The sequence below is a fragment of the Charadrius vociferus genome, unplaced genomic scaffold (genome assembly GCF_000708025.1).
Source record: "Charadrius vociferus isolate BGI_N301 unplaced genomic scaffold, ASM70802v2 scaffold105, whole genome shotgun sequence".
In the NCBI taxonomy this organism is placed as follows: domain Eukaryota; kingdom Metazoa; phylum Chordata; class Aves; order Charadriiformes; family Charadriidae; genus Charadrius; species Charadrius vociferus.
Window position 1 is genome coordinate 915,159 of NW_009648543.1, and position 25,499 is coordinate 940,657.

At 40.5% G+C, this 25,499-nt stretch overlaps 1 protein-coding gene across 1 annotated transcript in view; it reads left to right on the top strand.

Annotated features, from left to right (window-relative positions):
- The window catches only part of ARHGAP6 (Rho GTPase activating protein 6), a 128,541-nt gene that overhangs the window by 75,402 nt on the left and 27,640 nt on the right, over positions 1–25,499 (top strand). The window contains exons 3-5 of the mRNA XM_009885952.1: positions 8,489–8,560; positions 18,263–18,519; positions 24,087–24,282. Of these exons, the coding sequence (XP_009884254.1) occupies positions 8,489–8,560; positions 18,263–18,519; positions 24,087–24,282 (525 nt within the window). The remainder of the gene's footprint in view (positions 1–8,488; positions 8,561–18,262; positions 18,520–24,086; positions 24,283–25,499) is intronic.

The window sequence follows — 25,499 nt, forward strand, 5'->3', positions numbered from 1 at the left end:
GTGGCTCTATTTCTGTGCAGGAAATCAACCCAAGTGTTCTGTGCAGAGCTCATCGTGCCTTTTATCTTTGTGGTTTACATTTTCAAGACCTGTTCCTTTTCATTAATAAAAAAGTATGTAAGCTAGATGGTTGATGATACAGAGGACGGATTAATTGTTACAATGAAACATTATTAGAAGGAAGATCCGTTGGTTGTTTTTCAAAGGGATAGCATCTCAATGATTGAGGCAACCAACCTGTCTAGTGAGAGACCTTCTGCACCTTGATTTCACTTCCTTGCACTAAAGGCTCCCGTCTCCTTTCATTTCTTCATCAAGGCTTTGAGCAGGAGTATTGTGCATTGGTTTAATTAGTCCTGGAGGGAGCAAGTTATGAAGGCTGTTTTCTTTTCTTGCATAGCTCCTTCTTTAAGGTGACAGTCCAAAGAAAGACTTGTATGAAGGGTTCATAACAGTAAAGCAATGGTCAGAAAGACAGTGGATGCCCGTGGGTGCCCCGAACCACCTCTGGGACCTCCTGCGGGTCCTCTGAGTTCCAGAGAGTTGGAGGAATTTCCTCTTCATTTAAAGAGCTCAACCCATGCTCACTGTGAGAACAACGTGGGGGAAAGCTCTAAGGGAGATGTAAGGAAACCTGGTTGCTGCTTCATCTGCCACTACAGGCATGCAAGCCAGCCTATCAATACACAAAAAGTTCAATGCCAGCTAAATGCCAGCAATTTATTGTCTGGTCTTGCCCCCAGCCTACGCTGTACTGTGGGGATTAAAGGTAATTCTTCTCCTTCTTATCAAATCAAGATTCACTTTGACTAGGAATGGCATCGAACTACTCTCCCCTTCCATATTATAAAATGACTTTTTATTTAGGTAACTGATGCCAGGAGGCAGTCAATTTTCCCCTGCCCCCAGTGGACTGAAGGCAATTTTAGAGCTGTTATTTGTATCTTTCCTATCTCAAACTACAGCATCAAGGCTCCTGTTTGTTATTTGTTTGGGGTTTGATGTTTTCAAACATGCTTTGGGTATGTCCAGCTCCCGTGTGGACTCATCCATGGGTCACAGTCCCTTCTACTGGAGTTCACACTGGAGTTTCAGCCTGTCCAGTACAGCAGTGATGCTCTGGCCGTGTGCCAGCCCAGGCGCATCACCGTCGCTGTTATCAAAATGTTCCCAGGTACAACGGAGTAAGATGTTAAGCAGTACAGCAAGCAGCAAAAGCAAAAAGCAGCCATTAACAAGCACTAGACTCTAATATACAGTAAGGCAAGCAAGCCTCATGGTAAGCACAGGAGCCTGCCAGTTAATAGCTAAACATCAGTAACAGCTATAAGTTTGATCTAGTACATTCCAATCAAACCTGTCATTACCTTAAACACTTTGAGCCCCAGGCTGGGCACCAAAAAGGATTGTTATGGTTTAACCCCCGCTGGCAGCCGGAATCACGGAAGAACATATTTAAAAATACCAAAGTAGTTATTTTCTTCCAACATATATACTTGGAGACTATTTAAAACCTTACGTACGCTAGGGAAGGTGTAGGCAAGTGGAGCTGAAATGTCGTATTTTCTTATGATTCCTCTGTCCACAGGAATTGAGTGGTATTTTCTATCTGAATTAGAGCATTGCCCAAAGTAAGCTCTTTTTTGTGAAGAAGGTTCATACCTATGTCATTACAGTTATAGTCTATATCTGTAGCCTGCTGTTTTCCAACACATGACATTTTTTATTCAGCGAGTTGGGACATGAGTCTTTCCGATATAAATAGACCTTGAGAATAAGGTTCAATAGAAATGGTGCATTTTTCACTCTATCAATTTTGATTCTAGTTTGGGACTACACTTTTTAGGTGTGTTTTTCTAAAAGACAGGACATTCTACTGATAAGATGCTCAGCTGGTGTAAATTGTTGCATCAACTTTGCTTTCAGAATAGATGCGCAGCATCCAAAATCTATTAATACCTGGCAAGGAGGATTGGTTTGGTTTTGTTTTGTTTTTTAATTTGTATCAGAATCACAAAAAGTTATTGTAAAGTGTTATTTGATTAATAAAACTCAGGTCCCTGTAGGGATGCAGCTTTCTTTTGAAGCAGGTGAGGTTTCCAGCAGTTTTGGCTTCTAGGCAGGTTCCATGGCATCTTATGAATACTTCCTACATAAATAGTATAATTCATATAACAGTATGACCAAATTCTTACTGTGCTATGGTAAAAAGATTGTGTATAACGCAGGATTTAAACTTCCAGCAGCTGCATCACTTAAACCTGCACATTTGGACTTTGTCATTCCTCCGTGTTTCATTTTTACCATCAGCAATGCCTTAGCCCAAAGGGATTGAAGCCTGTATCCGAAGAAGATGCAGTAACCGCGGGCTACCAAAGAGTCTGATGGGATAAGGAAGAAGAGCATGGAAAGCACACGTTTGTCTCATGGTTGTAGGTTTCCTCAAGTAGCGGTGTTGCATACACTGTGGATTGCTGAGAACATCGTTTCCTGCGCAGTCAGCTTTTCCCACACCTCACCCAGTTTCTCATCATTGCCCTGAGAAGGGTTTGGGTCAGGCTTCTGCCCAGAGGGTGGCAACACTCCGTCTCTGGTCCCCCCTGTGCACAGCCCACAGGGAGCTGCAACCCTTCTCCTGAAGAAGGGGCTTTGACTTCAGCTCTTCCCTTTCCATGCTGTTTCTTCTGCCATAAACGCATTCAGCGGGAACTTCCCAGAGAGGGAAATGCTGAAGCGTGTTTGCTGCATCAGAGAAAGCGGCAGCTGAGAGGGATGTTGCCTCCGGGCACATTTGTGGTGCCTGTGGTGGGCAGCTGGGTCCTGGCTCTGTGGGCTGAGGTGAGCACGTGTGAGCTGGCTGCCACCTGGAAGGGCACGGCTACAGCTAAGGGATGCACTTGAACGAATATGGCTTTTCTTCCATCAGCTGCAGGCTGACAAGCACAAAGGAGTGCTGATTTAAGTCAAAGTGAAATAAAGAGAGCAATGTAGGCCATAAGGAGAAGCAGTGTGAGAAACAGAGAGATAGTCTAAGGCTCCAGAAGGAGTAAAATAATCTGTATTTCTGATGGAGATCTCCTTGTGTGTGTAGTGTTGCGGACAGGTGAAAAGGAGACTGATGAGAAATACCTGTAGCCTCAGCCCTTCTGTTTTCATGTTGCTTTATGCGCCAAAATCTGTAGCTCCTGATTCTCTGGTTGAAATTGTTTACCTTCCATTTGTGCTGCAGCTGGTAGTGCTTTGGAAGTTACTGCGTGGGGACAGGGCATTTCAACAAGAAATTAATCTAAAGAAATATTTCAAGATGGACATTCATAGTGACAGAAATGGCTAAGTAAAACCAGCACCCTCTTCTTCAGTAGAGCAGCTCCAAGTGTGCATTCAGAAGCAAATTCGCTTTGTATAGTGACCCAAAGAAGCGACTTCAACCACAAACACAGTGCCACTGTCAATGAATGAAGCGCAGTCTCGCCTTTATTGTGCTCTGTCAACAGAATTTAGCAGTGCCTTCTGATTGCAGAGTCTCTATTACTTGCAGGGTTGTGCAGGCAAGAGAGACTGCAGCCTGACGTTCAGCTGGCGGGCTGAGTGGGGGAGGCTGGCACTTGGGAAATGTGTCGCTCCCGATGAGAGAAGTGAACCGGCAAGTCCTCAAGAGAGGTCAAACTTGGTGCTTTGTGGTCACATTGGTAATATTTTTCAAGCAGGAGTGGATTGCACTTTCAAAAAAACACATTCTATTTTTTTTCTTCAAATGCAATTAGATCCAATTACTAATGCCTATTAAGGGAAAACGGCCATGAATGTAACTACTGTGAAGAAGTATTTTAGAAATCTCACAATATATACTTTTTAATCCGTTTCTGTTTTCATAAATGAGCTATGGGTATGATATTCATCTCTCACATAACTCCCCTCTTTATACTGTGTGAAAATAACCCTTAATTGTAGAACACGACAAATTTTCTTCCCTAAATGGACAAGAAACACAATTCTCATAAGCAAAGTTGCCAATAGATGGAGAGGGGAGTTCTCTTTACTCAGTAACCTCGTAAGCAACAGAAGATCTCTTTTTTTCAAAAACCCACTGAGTTAAATTAGTTTAAAGTCTCTGGAGGAATTTCTGACTTATGTTTTCGATTAACAAAAACTTGCTTGTAAGTAACATAAAAGGAACATCCATTCTTATAGATAATCCTACAAGCCCATGTATAAGGAAATAAAGTGCTGAAGAGTCATACTTTTATAACAGGTTCACTTCAAGCTTACTGACAGGGTCCTTTCCATGGTCTGAAGCCCAATACTATAACAGTGTCATAAAAATGATGTAGAAAGCTCCAGTGCTGCTGTACTTTTTTAATTATGAAAAACATAGTGGATTAGGGCTTCACAGTATAGTGGCTATAATATGAAACTGGTGGCAAAGAGTTCCTGAATGCTAACTTCAGGTGTGCCACTAACTGTATCATCTTGAATAAATTCCCCATACCTAATTTGTGATGCTTTTGTTTATGCTGAGGAACCTACCAAATAGACTTGTTGATTTCCACAACTCTAAATGAGTAAAGCGGTATGGGAAGAAAATAATAGCAACAGGATTCAGTGACCGCACTCTCTCTCTTAGAGTCATACGTAGTGTTGGTAGGTGGTCTTGTGCAAAGCAATAGACCAATCTGTCATTAAGAAATGCAAAGTTCTCTTTCTTTCCCTTTTTTGACTTTTAGAGCTAAAATTTATATATCCTCAGTGTGAAAATGGCTTTTTATTACCTAGTTTCTAGAACCATGGCCTCACTTAGAGGGAAATTTAGGCCTCAAAATGGGCTATAAATGGTGTCCATGATGACACTGCAGGTGAATTTCAACCGTAGCCCAAAATTTCAAACATAATCGTAGAAGTTAAACTCCTCAATTCTTGTCCAAAATTACTATATCAGTGCAAATATTCTTGTATTCCATAGGCTGTGGTTCACCAACAGAGTCCTAAAAAGGTGACCTAATTTTTCAAATAGAAAAGTCTTTTTGGCATTAACTGAACCTGGAAGTGCTCACCACTTTGGAAAAACGGGTCGCGTAGCAATTTAGTATGCACTGAAGAGTTTGATTCTAGACTCTTGGTCTTTGAAATATTCATCAGGCTAGTCTTAATATATAGATGCTCAGAGTGATATATGCATTGGAGTGAAAAATGCAGCAAACATATAAATTAGTAAGCATTGAACGAACCAAGTTCATTTCTGACAGAACTGATCTACACAGCTGCCTAGGTGGGTGTTCTGCAGAGAGAAACAAAATGGGTCAACAAAGTAAAAATGCAGCTTCCTACACTTTGACAGTTGTTGTCTTTGTCTTGCGGATACTCTTGAGTTGAATCTGTTGGAGGAGCAGTACTTTGTTGATCTATAGGAAGAAGACATTAAGTGATAATTACATACACAACAGGCTGGATAAAAGCCCAACAGCATTAATCACTTTGTGGTTTAAACGTTTCCAAACTGCAAATTAAAATAGTAGTCCATATTTAATAGCACTTTGTGCTGATATGATACAATTTTGCATAAATACTTGCTAAATAATTTTAAAATGTACAGTAGGTATTATGCACAGGTAGCAATGCTTTGCCTGTTTCCCAAGAATGCTTTGGATATTGATTATATTCTCAAAACACACTGCAGATGAGTACTATGTATTATTATTGTGAATTGAGTTCATTTAAGATGTAAAACTGCTTGAGTTGCATAAGTCTTTTAGCACATTGTGAATATTTTAGCAGTGTTCATGCCTGATGTAACCTGAATCAACAATCATTTCAAAACATATTTATTTTTACAGAATATACATTGTAATTAATCACGTCTTTTGCTGGGAAGGAGGAGAACTGGAACTGACCTCAGAGCTCTTGGCAGAACCCCTAAGCTTTAGCTTTTCACTGAGATTCCTCTCGGTCTTATTTTCATATGCAACTCTTTTTTTCTTGCCATGGGGTAAACTGTAAATGTAAATGGTCATAGCTCCACTGCCTTCAGTGGAACTGCACCTATTTCCCCAAGGTGAGTGTCTCTCTTTGGTTGCTCTGTGGCCTCTTTCTTTGCTCAGCAGTGCGTAGAGTGGACTCTTGTCTGTATTTTCTGTTTTGTCCATCTCCAGGACTGCTTCCTGCTTCTTAGATTGCTCTGGGTCACTTGTATCTAAAATTCAAGGTTTGCAGAGACAAATGCACAAATGTTGTCTCAGCCTGTCATTTACTGAAGAACTACTTCACTGTTGGAGTTGAAAGAATCACCCATTAAGAACAAGGTTCATGAGAAGACATTGATAGTTTGGCCCTAGAAGTCCTTAACCTGTTTTCCATGTGGATACGGGTGCCGTTTGTTCCGGTGTTCAACGTTGAATAGCATTTGTTTTTCCTCTATTTCTGTTGCATTTGACTATGCGGCACTAAAACACTCCAGAACTTGCCATTGTGTGGGTATAATAGCAAAACACTGTATTTTATATCCAATTTAGACTTTTGTTCTCATTTTTACGTCCCAGTAGACTTCAGTGGAATGTCAGAATAGCAATAAATAGGTCTTTGGAGAATAAGGCTCTAAGATTCCAAAGAAATGTAAGTCATCTATCAAAAGGCTACTGTGAAGCGGTAATTTGAATTTATAACATGAAAAATCATTTGAAAATTATTTTATATATGTAAAGCCAGAGCACAATGGTAGTAGGGAACCCTATAAAAACAAGTGGTACTGTCAGGTGTACGTAAGCAGGCTACTCACTATTCATATTGCCAAGAGGTGAAAGAATTTCTGTAATAAACTCAGTCTTATCAACTGGAAATGTCAGAAGGTGTGAAAAGACTGGGCATATTAATCAATCAAAGTATGACTTTGAGTTATGAACCTGTCATGTCGCTACAAAAAAAGGAAAATCTAATCATAGACCGTATCAGGCAATGAATTACCACCATTATATTGCTGAACTCTCATCTGGAATACCTTATCCATTCTAGTCAGCTTTATTTCAGAGAGATGAATTCTCACCGGAACAGGTGAGGAAAAAGGGGACTTAACATAACCAGCAAATGACAATCTACCTCAAGAGGCAGGAACCGAGTATCACAGTTAAGTGAGTGCTGGGAGAAAATATGCTCTAAATAAATGCAGAGTGCAATTAGGTAAGTGGAGTCAATCAAGCCATAGTTACATAAGGTAAAAAGAAATGTTAATTTTAAACTAAAAGGATATTAACTGGGTATGAAAATGTCAGAATTTGTCCAGCTGTCTGTTGACTAATGTTCTGGGCACAGCTTCCAGTAGGAGTTGAGTTGGGGAAACAGCTTGTGTTCGCTCACAACCCCTAATCAACAAAGATCCACTTCACTCCTCTGTGATATGTTCCATACTGTAAAAGACCACTTAAGACACTGGCTTACATAAATAGAAAAACATGTTCAGGCAGATTATTTGGTAACCTTACCATAAAAGTGAAACACAGATATGATGTGTTCATTTTTGAGTTTTTGCCATATTACAAAAGCAGTAAGGCAAAGGTACGTGTTCATTAACCTTTAGCCAGAGTGGTGACTGTGTTAATGTTAGCATTAGTTATGTTAGACCCTTTATATTGCTTTGGAACTCAAAAAATTCAACAAGTGCAAGTCAAAGCAGGCCTATGCCTTAATCCCTGGTATTTGTTGAGACCTAATAAATAAAATGCATTTTTATTGACTTTTCATTATAAAAGATGCTGCTGAAGGAAATAATGATAGCCAAACTTTTGACATAATTGTTTCAAGAATGAACCTGCCTATGCTGTTTCTTAAAATCTTTGGTCCTTAATACCTTAGTGAAAACTTGAATGACATATAGGGTGTCCGATAAATAGTTTCTCTGAGACTCTTAATCCATCTGAACCAATTTGGACATGCTGTACCAAACTGCAAGCTCCCAGTGTGAGTTCACATCAGATGGGTCATGTAAAGGTGGTCAGCTATCACCCAACTGGTATGACTGGTACGCAGAATTTATTCTGGAAGTTAGTAATCCCTCTTCAAATACTACCTTCAGCTCCACACCTGAATTGCAGTCTTGTGACCACGGATGAGGGCTAACCAGTACATTTTCAGTTTATGGTACCTTGCTATCAAGAGCATCCAGCACCAAACTTCCATTGTTAAGTCTTCAGAATTAGCTTTGCATTCTGCCAGATGGGCTGTGTGACCACCAGATGTGTGTACGTGTGCCCAGCAGCATGCAGTGGGATACATTTTGGTTCCCCAGTACAACCTTGCCATTTGGGTGAACAAAGCACACTCCTTTGGGCTGAAGGATGGTGACAGTCCCTAATCTTTGTGAAACGTACCCCACACCCTTCCTGACTCTGAGTGCCATGTTCATCTCATTCTGTGTTCCTACAACTTGTGCAGCAGTTTGTTCAGCATTCTTTCTCTTCACTTAACTTCCTTTTTTTTTTTTTTTTCTTTTTTCCTCTTACAGATGGACAAAAGAGGAAGAAATCATTAAGAAAGAAACTGGATTCGTTAGGGAAGGAGAAGAACAGAGACAAAGGTAAAATAAAATGAGTGCATATTTACTGATTGGGTCATAGTTTTGCATCTGAGATTTCTTTAGTCTTAAATGTATACTTTCGGGAATAGGAGAATGTTACTGATGTGATGTACTGCCTAGGTATTTGTTTCCAAGTTGAAAAATATGTCTTATCTTTTCTATTTGTCATTAGTATAACCCAGATCTCTTCAACTGAAAGCTTACTTCCTAGGAGAAAAGGAGGAGTCAAAGGACTGCATCTTTTCTTCATTGCTCTTTCTCCCCATTTTCACCATCCAGTGCAGAGTGCGGTCTGGATAACATGATCCAGTTGTTTACTTGCATTTGCACTCTCCTCTTTCAATTTGCAAAGCACACGAACCCAGCCCTGCCCAAGCAAGTCAGTTGGTCTGCTTTTCTTTTTTTAACCCTAGCAAAATAGCCGTTGTTTAAAATATATAAACGCTTCAGTGCTAATGATCAGTTGGATTTTAATAGACTCCATGTGACATGGGTTTACAGCTATGGTTGCACTCTTTTGTTTGGACACTAATCAGCTTTATGGGCTGGGTCCTAATCCACTGGACTTGACCTGGAATTTGCATCCATTTGAACTAAGTCGAGATGTTGAGACCTGAAAAGTGTCTCTGAAATTGCAGTTTTCTGCATAGAGATAATTGTGCATCTAATTTTGTGTTTCCTCCTGGAAAAGAATTTCTGGAAAAGTGGCAATAAAATTCAGTAGTAACACCTCAGTTTCACAAATAGACACACAAACGCACAAATTTATAACAAGAGGAGTGATTTGGTTACTCTGGTGTTATTGCTTGTAATGTAGTTTGGCGGAAGGATGGAACTTTAAAATTCGTTCTAAAAATGAACATCCCCATTTCAAAGTTACTTTAGATATTTGTCAGGAAAAAAACTGTTTTCCTTCTAATTTTTGTTTGTTTGGTGACTTCATATATGGGATTATTATCTTCTTGATTTAAAAATGGCTGTGAAAAATATTTGCATTAATCATTCTAAAACTGAAAGGCCCCTGACACATTTGTTTGAATAAATCTGGTGGTCTCCCATGTTGCATTGCAAGTACCAAATCTTTTATTTGTTATGAGAATTACTTGATGTAGGTCTGAGCTCACATGCAGAAGGAGTCTTTGAGGAAGAGATTTAATGACTTCATAGCCACCTTTGGGGAAAAATCTGTCTTGTATTGCTCCTGTCAATGCATTACATTTGGCTGAAGTGTAATTAATCAGTCATTATGTGGCTTAGTTTCCTTGGCTTTTTCCCCCATAGTTCTCCATGCAGTTAAAAGTGCAAAGCAACATAGTCCTGTGCAAAACCTTCCCTGCTTTTCGGTGCATAGGTCAGATACTGATCTTCATAGCAGTCTGTGGGGTGCTTTTCTGCATCGGAAATGGGTAACCACTTACTGCCTTTTTTTTTTTTAAATGTCCTGTCTCTCACAAATTTTTGATGCACTGAGAGATTTTATCTTTCCTCCCATATGGGTAGCATGATTTTGCAACTTTGCAAGTTTCTATTTAGAAGCTCTTTTGAGAGTTTAAATACATTTTATCTTTTTCTTCTCACGTTTTTCATTTTAGTAGCAGATTTAGCAATAATAAATTGATTTGATAATTCACCAAAGACTGAATTTTTCTGTGTCACCCCAACCTGGTGGATCTTTGCAATTGCACTTCCAGAACTCCTCCAATGCCTCTTTGATGCAGTGCCTTGAGAAGCGATAACTTTCTTTGATGATGCATACAAATGGTTAACCCGGAGTTGCTCTTTATTCCTCTAAATTCTCTGTTGCCAAAGATCTTTCAAACAATAATTTTTCTTACATTGCCTTGTGCTTTTTTGTGATTTCCTTGCTGCCTCATTTTATTTCAGCTGACCTCTGTTTCTTATAATTACACAGCTGTACTAGTTGAACACTTATAGATAATACTATTTTCTGCTATTACATTTCTGTTCAGGGATTTCTTTGTGCATCTACCTTGCATGATAGCATTTATACTCCATTCAGTTACCAACTTTGGGGATATACTTTCTGTTTTTATTCCAATGGATTTTCTGAGTGCGCTTTGCCATTTTGGGCTCAGTAGCTGCCCACAGCAAAGGTCAGCACTTTGTACTTACTCATCCTTGTATATATTTATCTACTTCCCGTTTTTACACATTGCTCATATCTTCTGGTTAACTATACCCAAGCATTTTTAAAAATCACTATGCTGATTCTCTTAATTTTAATTCCTTTTTTTTTTTTTCCCTTCTTTTAACTTCAGGCATTTCAAATGTGTCCCCTGCTGCTTTTATCCTCTTTCTCCCATCTTCCACTGCCTTATTATTTATAGAGATGTCTTACATGCTCTCTCCATGTATAAAATATTATAGGAGCGCCCCCTGAGGGGAAAATACCCCAGCACTACTCAAACAGAACAATCTATATTTCTCTCCTTCCTTCAGGACTTCTGTATTGACAGTTGTGTCAGGTTGGTCAGTAAGTGTGCAGAGGGCCAGGACATTGGAAGGAGTCGTGTTTCCAACCAGGCTGTATCAGCAGAGTGAAAAGAAAACCGTGTTGGCTCTTATTTGTTGCCAACAACAAACCTTGAGCAAAAATAGCCCAGATAGCAGCATATGGCGCCCTACTTCTCAGGGGTTCTGTCCAGGCGTTGTTTCTGGTGTACTCTTCTCTGCCCTCTTGAGTTATTAAAGATCACCTGCCCCACAGACACCTGCTGAGCAGACTCTTAATCCATGATGGCAGAGGGGGTAAGCAAGCAGGAAGGCGCTGGATTGTGCTGTGTGGGCCATTAGCCTGGCACAGTTGGTGAAAGGCGGCTGTTTCCCTGTGCGTAGCAGCAGCACCAGCATCTCTTCCAGCTTCAGGAGTTAGGAGGGACAGCGTTGCCCAGCTTTCAGGTGATGAGCTGGGCTCTGGAAAGAAGAGCGTAAAGCCCGGTGCTGCCGGTCTCCATAAGGATGAGCCCACCGTGCTCACATCACCTTCCCTGAACAGTGGTTGCCGTGTCACCCAAAGTCAGAGTTACCCTCCCTTGGCATGTGTCACAGCGAGCTGAAGTATTATCCAGGTCCATTCCATGGTGTTTTTTTTAACAAGCTTTACCATTTATTTTGTAAAGAGAGTATCTTCCATTTCTGGGCAACCGGTCCAAAACAAACACTCTGCACTGTGGACACGGGTGTGCTGGCACAAAAGGCCAGGAGCACGGACTTTACCCACCTGGACAGGTCCCTAGTCCTCATGCCCATAAGGAATGCCTTCCTTCTGTTTCTTTTGGGTTTTTGTTGGGTGTTTTTTTTTGTAACTAGCCCAGCTGCACCATTGTGAGGAGGAAATGGCAAAACCACGCCGTAGGATATTGGAGGTGAAGCAGGGAAGCCGATTTCCAGAACACTTTATACAGATTAGTTGCATCTGCTTTAGTGCAAGCGGCATTTCCGTCCCTTGAGCATCACGTTTACAAGCACAGTTGCCATTTGAAGAGTATATAATTAATTCCAAACAGTTTGAGTTTCCTGTATCCCAGCCTGGGAGACCCCACATACCAGGACAACTAACAGCCGAGGGGGCCATGTTGTTAGGTCTTGCCTGGAATACGTGCCTCCTGAAAGGTCTTTTTTTTTGGCTAGATAGGCTCCTGAAGGTTAATCCTGATGATCGCACGGCACTGTGTGATCCTGTGTGTGGTTTGCAGCCAAAGATCACCGAGATGTACCTGGTGTAGGAAGCCACAGAGGTGGAAAAAAAGGCCACCTTGCCAATCACCAGGGACCCATGATGGAGGCCTTGCTGCAGGGCGCACGAGGCACCAACCTTGTGCAGCTCCTAGTGTGTGTGATCAGCGTTGTGTCTTTGTGCATGGGCAGCTCCTGAGAAAGAACAGGGAGGATTTGCGTCCTTGGTCTTGCCTGACAGTCCCTCTCCTTTAGCACTGATGTGTACTGAACTGCCCTAGGGTGGGTGTAGACTTCTTGAGTTGTTCTCTCCAAGGAGGTACCTGGAGGTACCTCTCTCTGGTTTGTGCTCAAGACTCTTCTTACCCACCCCACCTCAGCAGGTGGTTGTGCTTAGAAAGCATAACCAAAAGGACATGGTACTCATGTCATCTAGAACTATTTGGAGATCTAATAACTCCTATTTTAGGACTTGGTCCAATCTGTGGAGTTTTTACTCTCCTAACATCACGTTTTATTTAAATGGATGAATCAATCAACTTGTCTATCTGTTTAGTGAGAGTTTCAGCAAACTGTTATACTTCTGAAGGCTGACAAAGACACTAAAGTAGAATTGAATGCACTTTAAAGGAGTTTCATATCTTTATTTTGTCCTTTTTGACAGGTACGTCTGTCGTCATCTCATTAAAAAGGGAAAAATTGTAAAACAAGTGTGTTTTCAATTGTTTTTACATCTCTGAGTGACTCACCAGAGCAGGATATAGCAAAACTTGCCGGATGTAAATAGACTAAACAGGAGAGCAGCACTCCACCCAGATATTTAAGCAATATTTTCAGCTTCCATCATTCAGTGTCTTTGCTTTCCTCTGCCCAGCCTCCTTGTTATTAATGACCATCATGACTCTCAATTGTGCCGTCTACGTATATCTCCAAACATTTGCTTTAGCTGCTGACAAACAGTGCTCAGGCTGGAGGAGCAGTAAAATGTCAGTGCTGCTTGGAATAAGAAATTCTCAGGATGCTCTGCATGCTGGCGGCTGGGTACTGTTCCCTTACAAATTCACTGCTAATTTTGATGGCAGCAGAAGCAGAGCCTTTTGTCCGTCTCCTGCCAGTGATATGGGGTCAGCGTAAGCATGCCTACACACAGGTATTCCTGAGAAAGATCGCTCCCAGAAAGGATTTCTCCTAGAATATTTTATCAGTAAACGAGCTCCATTTTGCCCTGGTTCCAGTAAGCCCTACAGGTGAACTAAGAGACCTGCTCAGAAATAATAATCACTTGTTACGTGATTTGTTGAACAACTGAGAATCATCCCTTTTGCTGATGTTTCTGTGTGGAATGTAAATATTTGACAGGTTCATCTGTGGGGCCTTAGCAGAGCTGCTCTGTATGCTGGAGTTTCTGAGAAAAGGCCTTCTTGGTAACTCTGTGGCATATGGAGATGCAGCAGTAGATGTTCGATTTTTCTTTAGTTCAGAATTCTTGAAAATATCTTCCATGTTTAGTTCACAGCCACACTCAGTAAATTTAGAGGTATTTCTTAATGTTTACATTTGTTCTTCAGTAATTCAACCTATCATGATGTCAGTGTGCCTTGGCACAGCCTAAGGAGAATGCTGAATAGATGAAGTTTCTTTTTTATTATAATTTATCAGAAATGTGGTTTTTTCCAAGCCTTTCCAGCACCCTGCTGTGCTTTTTAAAAAACTTCAAAAATGTTTCTCATGCTCTCTAGGCATACAAAAGGTTTTTTTAAGCAACACAGTCATTTTTTGTACTAAAGTCAACTAAAGGCCTGAAGAACCTCTGAATTTAAAAAACAAACAAACAAACAAACAAACAAAAACCACCCCAAAAAACCCCAACCAAAAACAAAACCCAAAGGCCTACCCGCAGAATAAGCCCAAGTAATTGGGAAGGCCTTATGTCATTCCTTGAAGGTCAGTGAGCTGCAACTAGATGGAGAAGGAAGTTTCAGTCACAGAACTGATGCTGAGAACATTGTCTTATTTCGAGTCTTCTGGAGTCAGTGCAGAATTTTGATGAACCTTCAGATGAAAGTAGTTTTTGCCGTTCCAATTATGGATCAAGGTTTCCATTTTCCTTATTTTCTTGCTTCCATCACTCTCTCTGCGGATCCAAAGTAATTAATTTCAGTTAACAAAACAGTGTTACCCAGTCTGGCTAGCTGTGGAGGTTGACTTAATGACCCCTCTCCATCTTTTAAAGCAGATTATTCTCTGAGCTGTCTCCCACTCTGTTCCTATCATTTAAAGAGAAATAGTACAAGCACCTCAGTAGATCTTGGTCACAGGGCTTTAGCAGCTCAAAACCAGCACTTAAGCTGTACTTAAGAAAAAAACTCAAAGTGCTAAGGAGACTATTCAAAGTTGCTATATTTTTTGCTGTTCACTTTATTAGCATTGAAGGCCTCATTAGGGCCTAGAGTATAGACCTCACTAGTTCTTAATAGACTGTTACAGTTTGTGGGATGGAAACTGCAACTTTCAGCAGCTGAAACTTCAAAGAAGTCTTTGAAACTATACTTGGATGGGGTGGCATGAGGCCAAGTAAGCTAATGGTATGGGTCAGCATCCTGGGTATCACCATTTGATCACCAAAGAAAAGGATTTCTGGTCACTGAAACTCTTATTTGATCTGGCTGGGAGTTTCTCTATGACATGCTACTTTTTATTAGAAAAAGCTGATTTGCCACCACAGAAAGATTTCTTAGGAACGTACCAGTTTCAATCCAGTTAAGAAACTTCCCTCAGCTGCAAGATGGACTTTCTGTTAAGAGAAATTATGTACTTCTCCAAAATAGCAAATTGTCTTCTTTGCCAGTAAACACTAAAAACCAGAACGGATCAAAAGGCAAGTCCTTATGTGCTGCTGGCTAAGGATATTAATATGTTTCCAAGCTGATTGCCCAGTCTACCAAGTTGTTTCACATTTTTACATGGTGCTTTCTGCAAAATTTCTTTGTAAGCTGCCCACTCTCCTACTTGAATAAGTGATCAAATTTTTGTTGGGTTTACAGAGAGTAACCAGCTTAGTACCTTTGGTACTCACTTAGTATATATACAACAAACCAAAGTTTGAGCCCCTGCTCTAAGGAATGCTTCTTCAAGCAAATGAAACATCTCCAACAGTGGGGAATCCCAGCCTACAGCAGTAAATAGGCAGCTGCCACTCTTACCTTGATCCTGAGACCCGAGCCTCAAACCTACACATCCTACATCTGAGTCAGTGCCCTTTTTTGCCCATCAATGGGTTGCTAAATACTTTGCGTGACTACAACTCTTCTTTTTTTTCTAATGAATCTGAAATGTCAAAAGGGCTAGCATTCACTCTAATGGACGTGACATTACCTGTCCAACAAGGAAATTGTTGTGATTGAATACTTCTGAAGAGTGGTGGGCAAAACATGCTTCCCACCACGAGCCCCCGTGGCACACAGAGAGTAGTTTTGGTGGGAACTTGAGGCTGTAGCCAGTCTGCAGAGGGTGCAACCAATTCTCTTAATTTCAACAAACGAACAAAAAGTTACTGGTTTTGCCAATTCTTTAATGTAGTTACACTGCCAGCCAGCATCACTTCCATCTGTATTTAGTCTGAAAATCAGCCAATTGGTTTTCATCCAGTTCCCCATCTCTGCCAGACATTGAGAAATCGGGGAAGCGGTTCATGTCCTCTGAGAAGGAGGCCTACAGCAACGCAGCCTGGAGCAGAGGCTCAGTGTCCTTTCCTTGCTCTACAGGCATCTCAAGCAAGAGCAATTAAAAACCTGGCATCCCATACCTGAGAGTTTTCAAGGAGGAGCAACACCTACCTCAAAATACCAGCCTTTACATAATGAAGTCAGGGAGAGGGTCATTTTAATGAAATTCTGTTAACGAAGTAGTGCTGAGATCTTGTCTCCTGTTGATCTTGTCCTAGTTGATCCTAGTGCTGTAGGATCAATGGCATCAGCATGCTGTTGGGCATCGCTGGGCTACATACTGCTATCCCATCCCAGTTTGAAGCACCAAGTGGCTGTGAGACAAAACCAGCAATATTTCTGGTTCAAGATTCCATTTGGCTCAGTGGCTGTTCTCAGGAAATGTGGATGGAGGGATGCTGGAGGTATAAAGTACCTGGTTACACAGCCAGAAGGAGACACGTTGCAGATGTGGTTTTCAAGTTTGTGGTCTTAAATGTTCATTGGGAGCATAATTCAGAACAGTAAAAATGTTTAATACTAATACTCTCATCATTTTATAGTCACACTCCACTGGGTGCAGGAGGGACTGGTCTGACTCTGAACTCCTGGAACTGGCAATCCCCACATTGCTTGATACCCATGTGATGATGTTCTTTCTTGTCCTAAATTAAATGCAGACACTTTTAGATGTCATTCTACTCACAGGTCACTTTCAGACTTGCTTGATATGGGAGGCTCTGCTTCCTGATTTAGTTTTGTCTGGCCACCAAAGTTAGTTCATGTCTTAAAATTTCATACTTCTAAAGAGCAGTAATGTTTCTCATCAAATCAGAAAAACGGATCCTTGTCTCTTTAGTATCATAGGCTAGTCTTGTCCTCATTCAAAATTCATAAAATGTACTCATTTTTTCAATGCCATACTTTAAGCTTAATGATAATGCAAGCATAGATAAAATTTGAAAGTGTCATCAAAGATATAGTCAGACTTTTAGTCCCAGGAGAAACTTTGGCCTTCAGTCAGTTAGACTAAAGAGAGGATGAATATATAAGGATTTTTGTTTGGATTGTGGATTTTTGTTGTTGTTTGGTTTGTTTTGGGGGTTGTTATTTTTTTCATGTTTTTCATACTTAAAAGGAAAAAAATTGTGCTTTTCGTCTCTAGTGCTTTATTTATTCCTGGTACAAGCAGGTCTGAAGCTGGAACTTGGTAAAAGTTGCACCCATTTTCATCAGGATGAATAGAGTCAGTAGCTAGTTTTCTTTCCATTTGAACACAAAACAGTTCTTGTTTGCAGTCGGACCCAATGGTTTTGATTCTACTAATCTCAGATAGGTCTAGATTTGAAACTTAACTTTCAGCATTAGTAGTTGTTGGCCTGATTCACTGTGGAGCGTTTTTCTGGTGTGTTAAATGTTTGAGCATTTTACTTTGAGACCTGACGTATATGCTGGTTTTGTACATTAGAGTTGCATTGATGTGGGATGGGATTATGTTCTTTTTGTTAATTGAGAGAAATATGTATTTCCCTGTATTTCTATATGGCTGTATATATTTTTGTACTGTTATAAAGGACCTTTATACTGATATACGACTATTCAACTGGTTTAATCTTACCAGTATGTTAAAGTAGTATAATTCTTGCATATAATTAAAACCATATCCTTGAAGGTGTTGTCTGTATAGTAGATGCACTTAACAAGCTCCCTGTACAGGTAGGTGCATACCTTCCTGACCTGTAATGAGACCCACGCACATGGCTATACCCGTTGACCCTGGTGCCCTGCACCATTTGTGAGAAAGAAACATGGTGAAGGGGTCTGAAACATGAGAGAGCTGCGGCACGGTCCAGCTACGCTCCCCAGTCCCAGGATTAGGTTACTGGAGCCTCTGATGGCCCTCTGCACCATCTAGATGTAGCCAAAGGTGTATCTGACTTCCAGTTGCTTTCAGTGGAAGTTAAGATGTTAATTAGATGTGCTCCCAGTTGATTTTCCAAATTCTGCGTGGTATGTCTTGCAGGATCCAACTGGAAACGGGATTCAGATACCATGGGCTACAATTACCTGGCATATCTCCACTATTATTTTATTGTTTGAATGTTGTTATTATTATTATTATTATTATTATTATTATTATTATTATTATTATTATTATTATGCAGTCCAGTACCTCATTGGAATTATTATATATTTAAAGGGACTTCAGATTGGTTTTCTTTTTAGCAGCTTAATACTTAATTCTTTTTGTACTCAATAAATATCAGATGTTCAGTAAATATTATTTTGTTTGTTGTTGCAGAATTTATTCCCCAGGCTTTTGGAATGCCGTTGTCCCAAGTGATTGCTAATGACCGGGCCTACAAGCTTAAGCAAGACTCTCAGAGAGAAGAGCAAAAAGATGTTTCAGATTTTGTGGCCTTTCTCTTGCCGTTTGGAACTAAAAGGCAGAACAAAGAACTTTCAAGCAGTAACTCATCTCTTAGCTCAACCTCAGAAACACCGAACGAATCCACTTCTCCTAATACACCCGAGCCAGCACCACGAGCAAGGAGGCGTGTAAGTATACCCATCACAGCGTGGTGCGTACCAGTCGCTCCAGAGGGTCTAGCTGGAGCAGGAGAAAACCCTGTTGTCTCTGTGGATTGCGGAGTATTTCTTTTGTCGTGTTCAAACAGTGGTTTATTTTTTTAGGTGGAAGTTGGCTTGGTCAATACCAGAAAATTCTATCTCTAGTGGAAATCTTCTTTTTCTGGTGTTGATAGGAAAAGATCATATGGACTGTACAAGTCCTAAAGTGACAGAGACATTATTTAGAAGTCTTCCTCTTCACTTCCTTTATCTATCTCCTCCTGTTTAGGTCTTTTAGATTCAACAAATTCCATCTGTCTTCAACCTCATTTTTTCAGCTGAGGGAGACTAAACCTATGTGATGGATATATATGTCTGCTTACGTTAATTTAGCTCCATAAACTCGGAAATAAATCTAACAATTAATCCCTATCCTAATATTTAAAAAATCCCTATGGCCTAACTCTGATCATGTCCTCAGTGGTAAGAAAGAAGTTGTCAAAGTAAATTTCTACCAGGCTCTTAGAAGGAAATTTCTGCATACAGGTTATGAAAATGCCTTTGGCAGCAGAACACACTGCAGTAGATTGGACTGGATGTTAATCCTGCATGTAAGATAGGTACCTGGCAGACCACTCGTTCACAGGGTTCTGTTTCTTGTAAGTAAATTTGATGTTCTGAGCTTTCCAGTTTTCCAGTACTGCAGCTACTAACAGTATTAGAATTTTTTTTTTTTTTTTCTTACCATGGGATAGAGGTTCTAAAATTACCACTTTTTAATTCCATTTGCAGTGGAGGGGGGAAAAATGCATGATAAAATAATTTTAGTAAAAACTCCTTTTAAGTAATCTGAGAAAGAATTTGGGGTAGAAGAACAGACCCTGGAAAATAAAATATTTTCTTAGGATCCGCATCTTCTTATCCCTAGGATGAAACCTGCTTCAGAGAAATGCTGTGTAGGGCTCTTCAAGCCACAGTGCTAAGAAGGGTAGAACTGGAGTAAATTGCAAATTAAGAGAAGATTGAAGAGCCCCATGACCTGCCTTCTTTCCCTCTAGCTGCCAGCTGAAGCTTATACTTGAAGTGTCTGCGTTCTGTCTGGGAATAGCTGAGGGCACAATATTTGAAGATGTTTTAATTCTTATATATGTGTAATGCGCATCTACTGGCCTGTCCAGACCATATGAGCAGGCAATTGTGTTCGCACAGAAGTGCTAAGTACACTTGAATATAAGTATGAAGGGAAATCCACCACCTTCTTTCAGAATTTGGCATAGGCAGTGACAAAAAATGGAAATTCACCGTATACACCCATTGGCTTCAGAACCTGTTTACATGTGAGGCAGAGATATTTCGTGTGTCCAGATATGGGTCATCTGCTGTTCTTTTCGTTGAAGTGTGTTAAGATCTCTGACATGCATTTGACCAGCCAGCAAGCAGAAGGAACCTGGATCCTTTGTTACATCCAAGGGGGATAGAGTTCCATCAGGACCAAGTTCCTGGAAGCCTCTGAGGGTTTTGCTTGTTTGGTTTGGGGTTGTTTTTTTTTTTTTGTTAATATGAGGATTGCAGCTTTCAGGGTGTTGAATTTGAGCCTGTAGTCCGTAGTCATGAGAATGCGGTAGCACAGAGAAGTAAGAGTAGACTAAGGTGGGCAGTGTGATGTGGAGGGAGCTGCCATTTTCTCTTGGGAATGAACCTCAGTTATTCAGTAATGTGCTTCATGAATTGTCAATTATTTAACACTAATATCAACTCATGTCCCATATCTTGTCTGTCCTTGGCCTTTATACTTCTGCTTATTAGCATATTTACTCTACTCTTTTCTAGGGGATGCTAATGAAGCCTGACTTATATTTTGTCTCTTGGGCAGTGTTGCACTGTCTGTTTTCAACTATATCAAGGCAAATGCTTAAAAATGAAATTGATTCGTTAGTACATGCTATTGACACAACCACTTTCTCACACAAGTGCTGCACAGACAGCTGGAGTGCAGTCCTCTTAAACTTAAACCGGAGGGATTATTTATCACTGTACTGTTCACTTCTTTGCACCTTCTGGGTATTCCAATGAGTCTCTTAAACCCTTAGCTGAGTCTTTCAGAAAGGGATGTAAGGTAATTCTGGCTGCAGAGCTCATGGCATGAGTGCTGTGGTTATCTTTCCTCCAAGAGCCAGACAGAAATCACTGTTGCTGCATTTTCTGTGTAGGGTTTTTGCCCAGCAGTTGGAAGTTGAGACCCTGGTATTTTCAGTGTGCTTATTAGAGAGAATATTCTGATCCTCTGTTAATACATTATTTATATATTTATATTATGCAGCCGAAACTATTTAAGTATCAGGAGCTCACTCATACTGCTTTATTGCTCACTAGCGTAATGTATGGAGTGAAAATGGATCTGCCATGGATAGTACTCGATCCCATGCATACTCTGTAATATTGCTCATCTTTTCAGAAGAGAAAAGCCTTCTGTAACCCTTAAAAAGTAAAGAAAAGCTTCATCTGACATTCATTCACACCTGTCCCTCTGGCCTTCATTTTCTTTTCGCTCTTTCCATCTCGCCTTTAATCTCCCCTTTCCTTCATGTTTCTGCGTGTTTACCTTAAGACTTGCCCAGTTTATTTAGACTTTGAGCTTGTCATGGTGGAGCAGCGATTGGCATCCATTGTGTGCAAAGGCAATGCCTAGTAGATGGAACTTGATTTTTCTTTGGTTGTTGGGCATTGCAGTCCAAGTAGCACAGTGTCTGTGTTAATAGTCCTGGAGTAGTGGGCAGCAATGTGCATGTTTTCCTGCATCATTCCTCAGCAGTCCTGTAGGTCGGGCTGAGCCCAAACTAATAGGTCTGGCTGAGTTTGAGTTGGATCCAGGAGTGTGTTGGTAGTGTTTTCCTCTGCACTTTGAAATTTAAAATCCAAATCATAGAATGGTTTAGGTTGGAAAGGACCTTGAAGATCATCGAGTTCCAACCCCCGTGCCATAGACAGGGACACCTCCCACTAGACCAGGTTGCCCAAGGCCACGTCCAGCCTGGCCTTGAACACCTCCAGGGATGGGGCTTCAACAACCTCTCTGGGCAACCTGTTCCAGTGCCTCACCACCCTCACAGTGAAAAACTTCTTCCCACTGTTTAATCTAAACCTGCCCTCTTGGAGTTTACAGCCATTCCCCCTGGTCCTATTGCTACATGCCCTAGTAAAAAGTCCTTCCCCAGCTCTCCTGTAGGCCCCCTTTAGGTACTGGAAGGCTGCTATAAGATCTCCCAGGAGCCTTCTCTTCTCCAGGCTGAACAGCCCCAACTCTCTCAGCCTCTCCTCATAGGAGAGGTGCTTCAGCCCTCGGATCATCCTCGTGGCCCTCCTCTGGACACGCTCCAGCAGGTCCATGTCCTTCTTATGTTGGCTTGGGTCCACCTCTCCAGCCTGTCCAGGTCCCTCTGGATGGCATCCCTCCCCTCCAGTGTGTCTACCTCACCAAAGAACTTGGTATCATCGGCAAACTTGCTGAGGGTACACTCAACCCCACTGTCCATGTCTGCGACAAAGATGTTGAATAGTACAGGTCCCAGTACCGACCCCTGAGGAGCGAACCAATCCCTGAGGAACAAAGGAGAGCTGGCCTGGACTCAGTATTGCCAAGCAGTACTGTACTTCAGCTGCTGAACTCAAGGTCACTCTTCCTAAAGCCAGCTCAGTGCCCAGTTAATCCACAACTTTGATAAAATGCCCGAGGATAATGGTGAACTGACTGTATTTACATCTATTTTAGGGATCTGAATCCGACTTAAGTGACTCTGTGATAATAACGATGCATGAGGTGAGGATGTTTTGCAGACAGGGAAGGACCAGTAAAGGCAGGGTGTAAAGGAGGGCACCTGTCATACAGGAACTGCCTGGGAGCTGCAGCGGTGAGGATGGTGTTAGGATTTTCAGTGTTAGTTGACTAATTTTGATGTCTGAAAGCCCAAACTCTTAAAAACAAAATAGAAAAATTGTTCAGTTGGAATTTTACACACGTGGATCATAGCCAGAGATTCTTCTTTGGTTTGGGCTTGGTTTTTTTTTTTTTTGTTTCCTTTTGGCAGGAAATGGTAAAGGGAATCAAGCAAGTGTACTCCTCAGAGACATCAGAAATCAAGGTCAAAGTTACATTATAAAGGGTCTGGTAATTGTTTAGAGATGTGGGTCCAAAAAAATCTAAAAAATTCACTGTGTTTTATTTATAAGCCTTCCATGAGTTATAAGAAACAGAACTGTACCTGATAAGTTAGATGCTTTTTTAAAAAATATATTATGAACTAAAATATTTCAAATTCATTTGAAATCTCAGTGGACTTTGTATGAGCTGCCTTTGAGTCGGAAATGTTTGTAAAGTTCAGTTGTCTAGGGTGATGGAAGAAAAAACTTCTAGACCTTGAAATTCCCTAGCGGTTATACAGTTCTCATTTAAAAGACATAGAGATCTCACCAGCAATCTATAAAATACCTGTCAGCGGAACAGTGTGCTTTTAAGAAATTAGAGTTCTCAGCAAAGTTTTGAATGGGGATTTACATTTTCATCATTATTTCTTTGCATGACAGGCTTGATCCCTGTACAGTACATTTTATGTTATGGTAAAATGTATCCTTTGTTTGGGAAAGAAAGAAAATAATTTACAATAGATATTTTAATGAAGATTAAAACTGATATTTTTCTTCTTGTTTTATTATTATTTATAAGCCTAGATGTCCCCTAAAATTTTTTTGCCTGGTAAGTTTAGTAAAAATTAAGAGAAATGGTCATTTTGAAGAGACGGTAATCTTGTGGTTTGAAAAAAAAATCTTAATTTTCAACATTGAAACATGCCATAAACCTCCTGCTGCTTCTGCTGCTTTGTCCTTTACAGACTGCCTGAACGTCTGTGCCTTGTTGTAATCCAAACAGTTTTCAAAGCTTTCACTGGAATTTTAATGATTTTAAAATATTAAGACACATGAAGTAGAACTATCTAAAAAATTTTACCCTTGTACTTCTCTAGTGTCTCTTTGTTCTGTGATAACATGGGATTATATCAATCCCTGCAGTTGTATGTATTTGTGTTATTAGTTAACTGTATGTCATATATGGTTGTAAATTTGGTTGCATCATTTCCACCGATACAATGGCCCAAGCTGCAGAGAAGTAGGGAATCAGCTTTAAAAATGTGTATATATCTCCATGCACATAAATATTGTACTGCTGAGGTGCAGACACAGACCATTATTCATCCTTGTCCTGCAGTATGTGCAGGCTTACAGCAATAAAAAGGTGTGCTGAGTGAGTGGAAAGCATTTATTTTTTTCAACATCTAATTTGTATTCCTTGTAGCATGGTAATAATAGTATTGGTGCCATTGTGATTTTCCCATCCGTTACACTGATGTTGTAACTTCATTAATTTACAAAAACTGTAGCAAATTGTATTTTTATATTAGTCTATTTAAAATGCAGGGAGGCAAAAGGTTTTGTCAGATAATGTCCTGTGGTGGTTATATTTCTCCATCTGTACTGATTTTTCACGTGTGTTTATTTTACAGGGTGCAATGTCTGTGGACTCTATTACAGATCTTGATGACAATCAGTCACGATTGTTAGAGGCTCTCCAACTCTCTTTGCCAGCAGAAGCCCAGAGCAAAAAAGAAAAGGCAAGAGATAAGAAACTAAGCCTGAATCCAATTTACAGGCAGGTTCCCCGGCTTGTAGATAGTTGCTGCCAGCACTTGGAAAAGCATGGTAAGAATATTTTGTTTTCCCAGGAGTGGCAGATATATTTTTACTATAAAATAAATAAATGCATATTTTGAGAAGCAAGCACGTACTTCCAATTGCAAGGACATCTTTGAAAGTCAGACGCTTTCCCCTCCTATTTTGCCTCTTGCTAAAGATACTGTCTGACAAATAATTGCTTCGGTGATATCTTCCCAAACTAAGGATCTATGCTACAGGCTTGAAAACTGGCCCATACAGCACAGGGGAAGAGACATTTCTTGGAGGTCAGTCATTTTGTCCTAGAGGGCTCAACTCTGCAGGAGCAGCTCTTCACACCCCAGGGGTTTACCCAGACCTTGAGAATGAAAGGCTGAAGTGTGCCAGTCAGCCTCGAGACATTCTTTGCAACCAGTAGATCTTAAGGTGTAAGAACTAAATTAACCATTTATCCTAAAGTGCAAGACTTGATTAGAAACAACATTTGAAGGTAGAGGCTCAGAGAAATTAAAAAATCCCATGCCGAGTTATATTAAGCTCCAAGAAGCTTTTTCCCGTTTGCTACAAGGCTTGCAGGATGCCTACTCAGTTTGTCCCTGGCTTGAGTCCTCCTGACCAGCCTCAGCCTGCTCTCTCCAAAGGGAATTATAAACTCCTGCCAATATTCTTTTCATGTCGTCATGATCATCCAGACGCAAACCTCCCACCAGCTTTATGTAATGCAGAAACAATAGTTAATCAAGGTATCTGTTCAACATCTCTCCCAATGTATCTTAGTCCTGTAGAGATTTTTAATGAGAATTGAAATAACTTGACCACAGCAAGGCGGAGTTATCACATGGCCAGATAATAAACAAACCATTAAGTAATGGTGACTGCAACACCAAGTGATGCATTTGATGCCTAATTTGACCAGAAAGAAATCATTTACTGACTGTGAATGAAAGGCTTTTGCAAATGAGGGACTGCAATTTAAACAACAATGCTAAGCTTTTACAATACGTCATTGAAAACTATGTTGCTTACAAATATATAAAGAAAAACTGCGAAAGAGAGTCATTGTTCTCCTTTTACAGAGATTAGATACCATAGCTGACAAGTAAGTGTGGGGATGATTAAGTTTGAAAAGAATGACTCTCTTCCCCTTAAGCAAGGGTAGCTGAGTTTGGAGAGTATAAAAGTGTCTGAGTCAGGCAAAAAATCCATCCAGCTGAGTATCGTTTGGATACTGTGATTTTATGTCA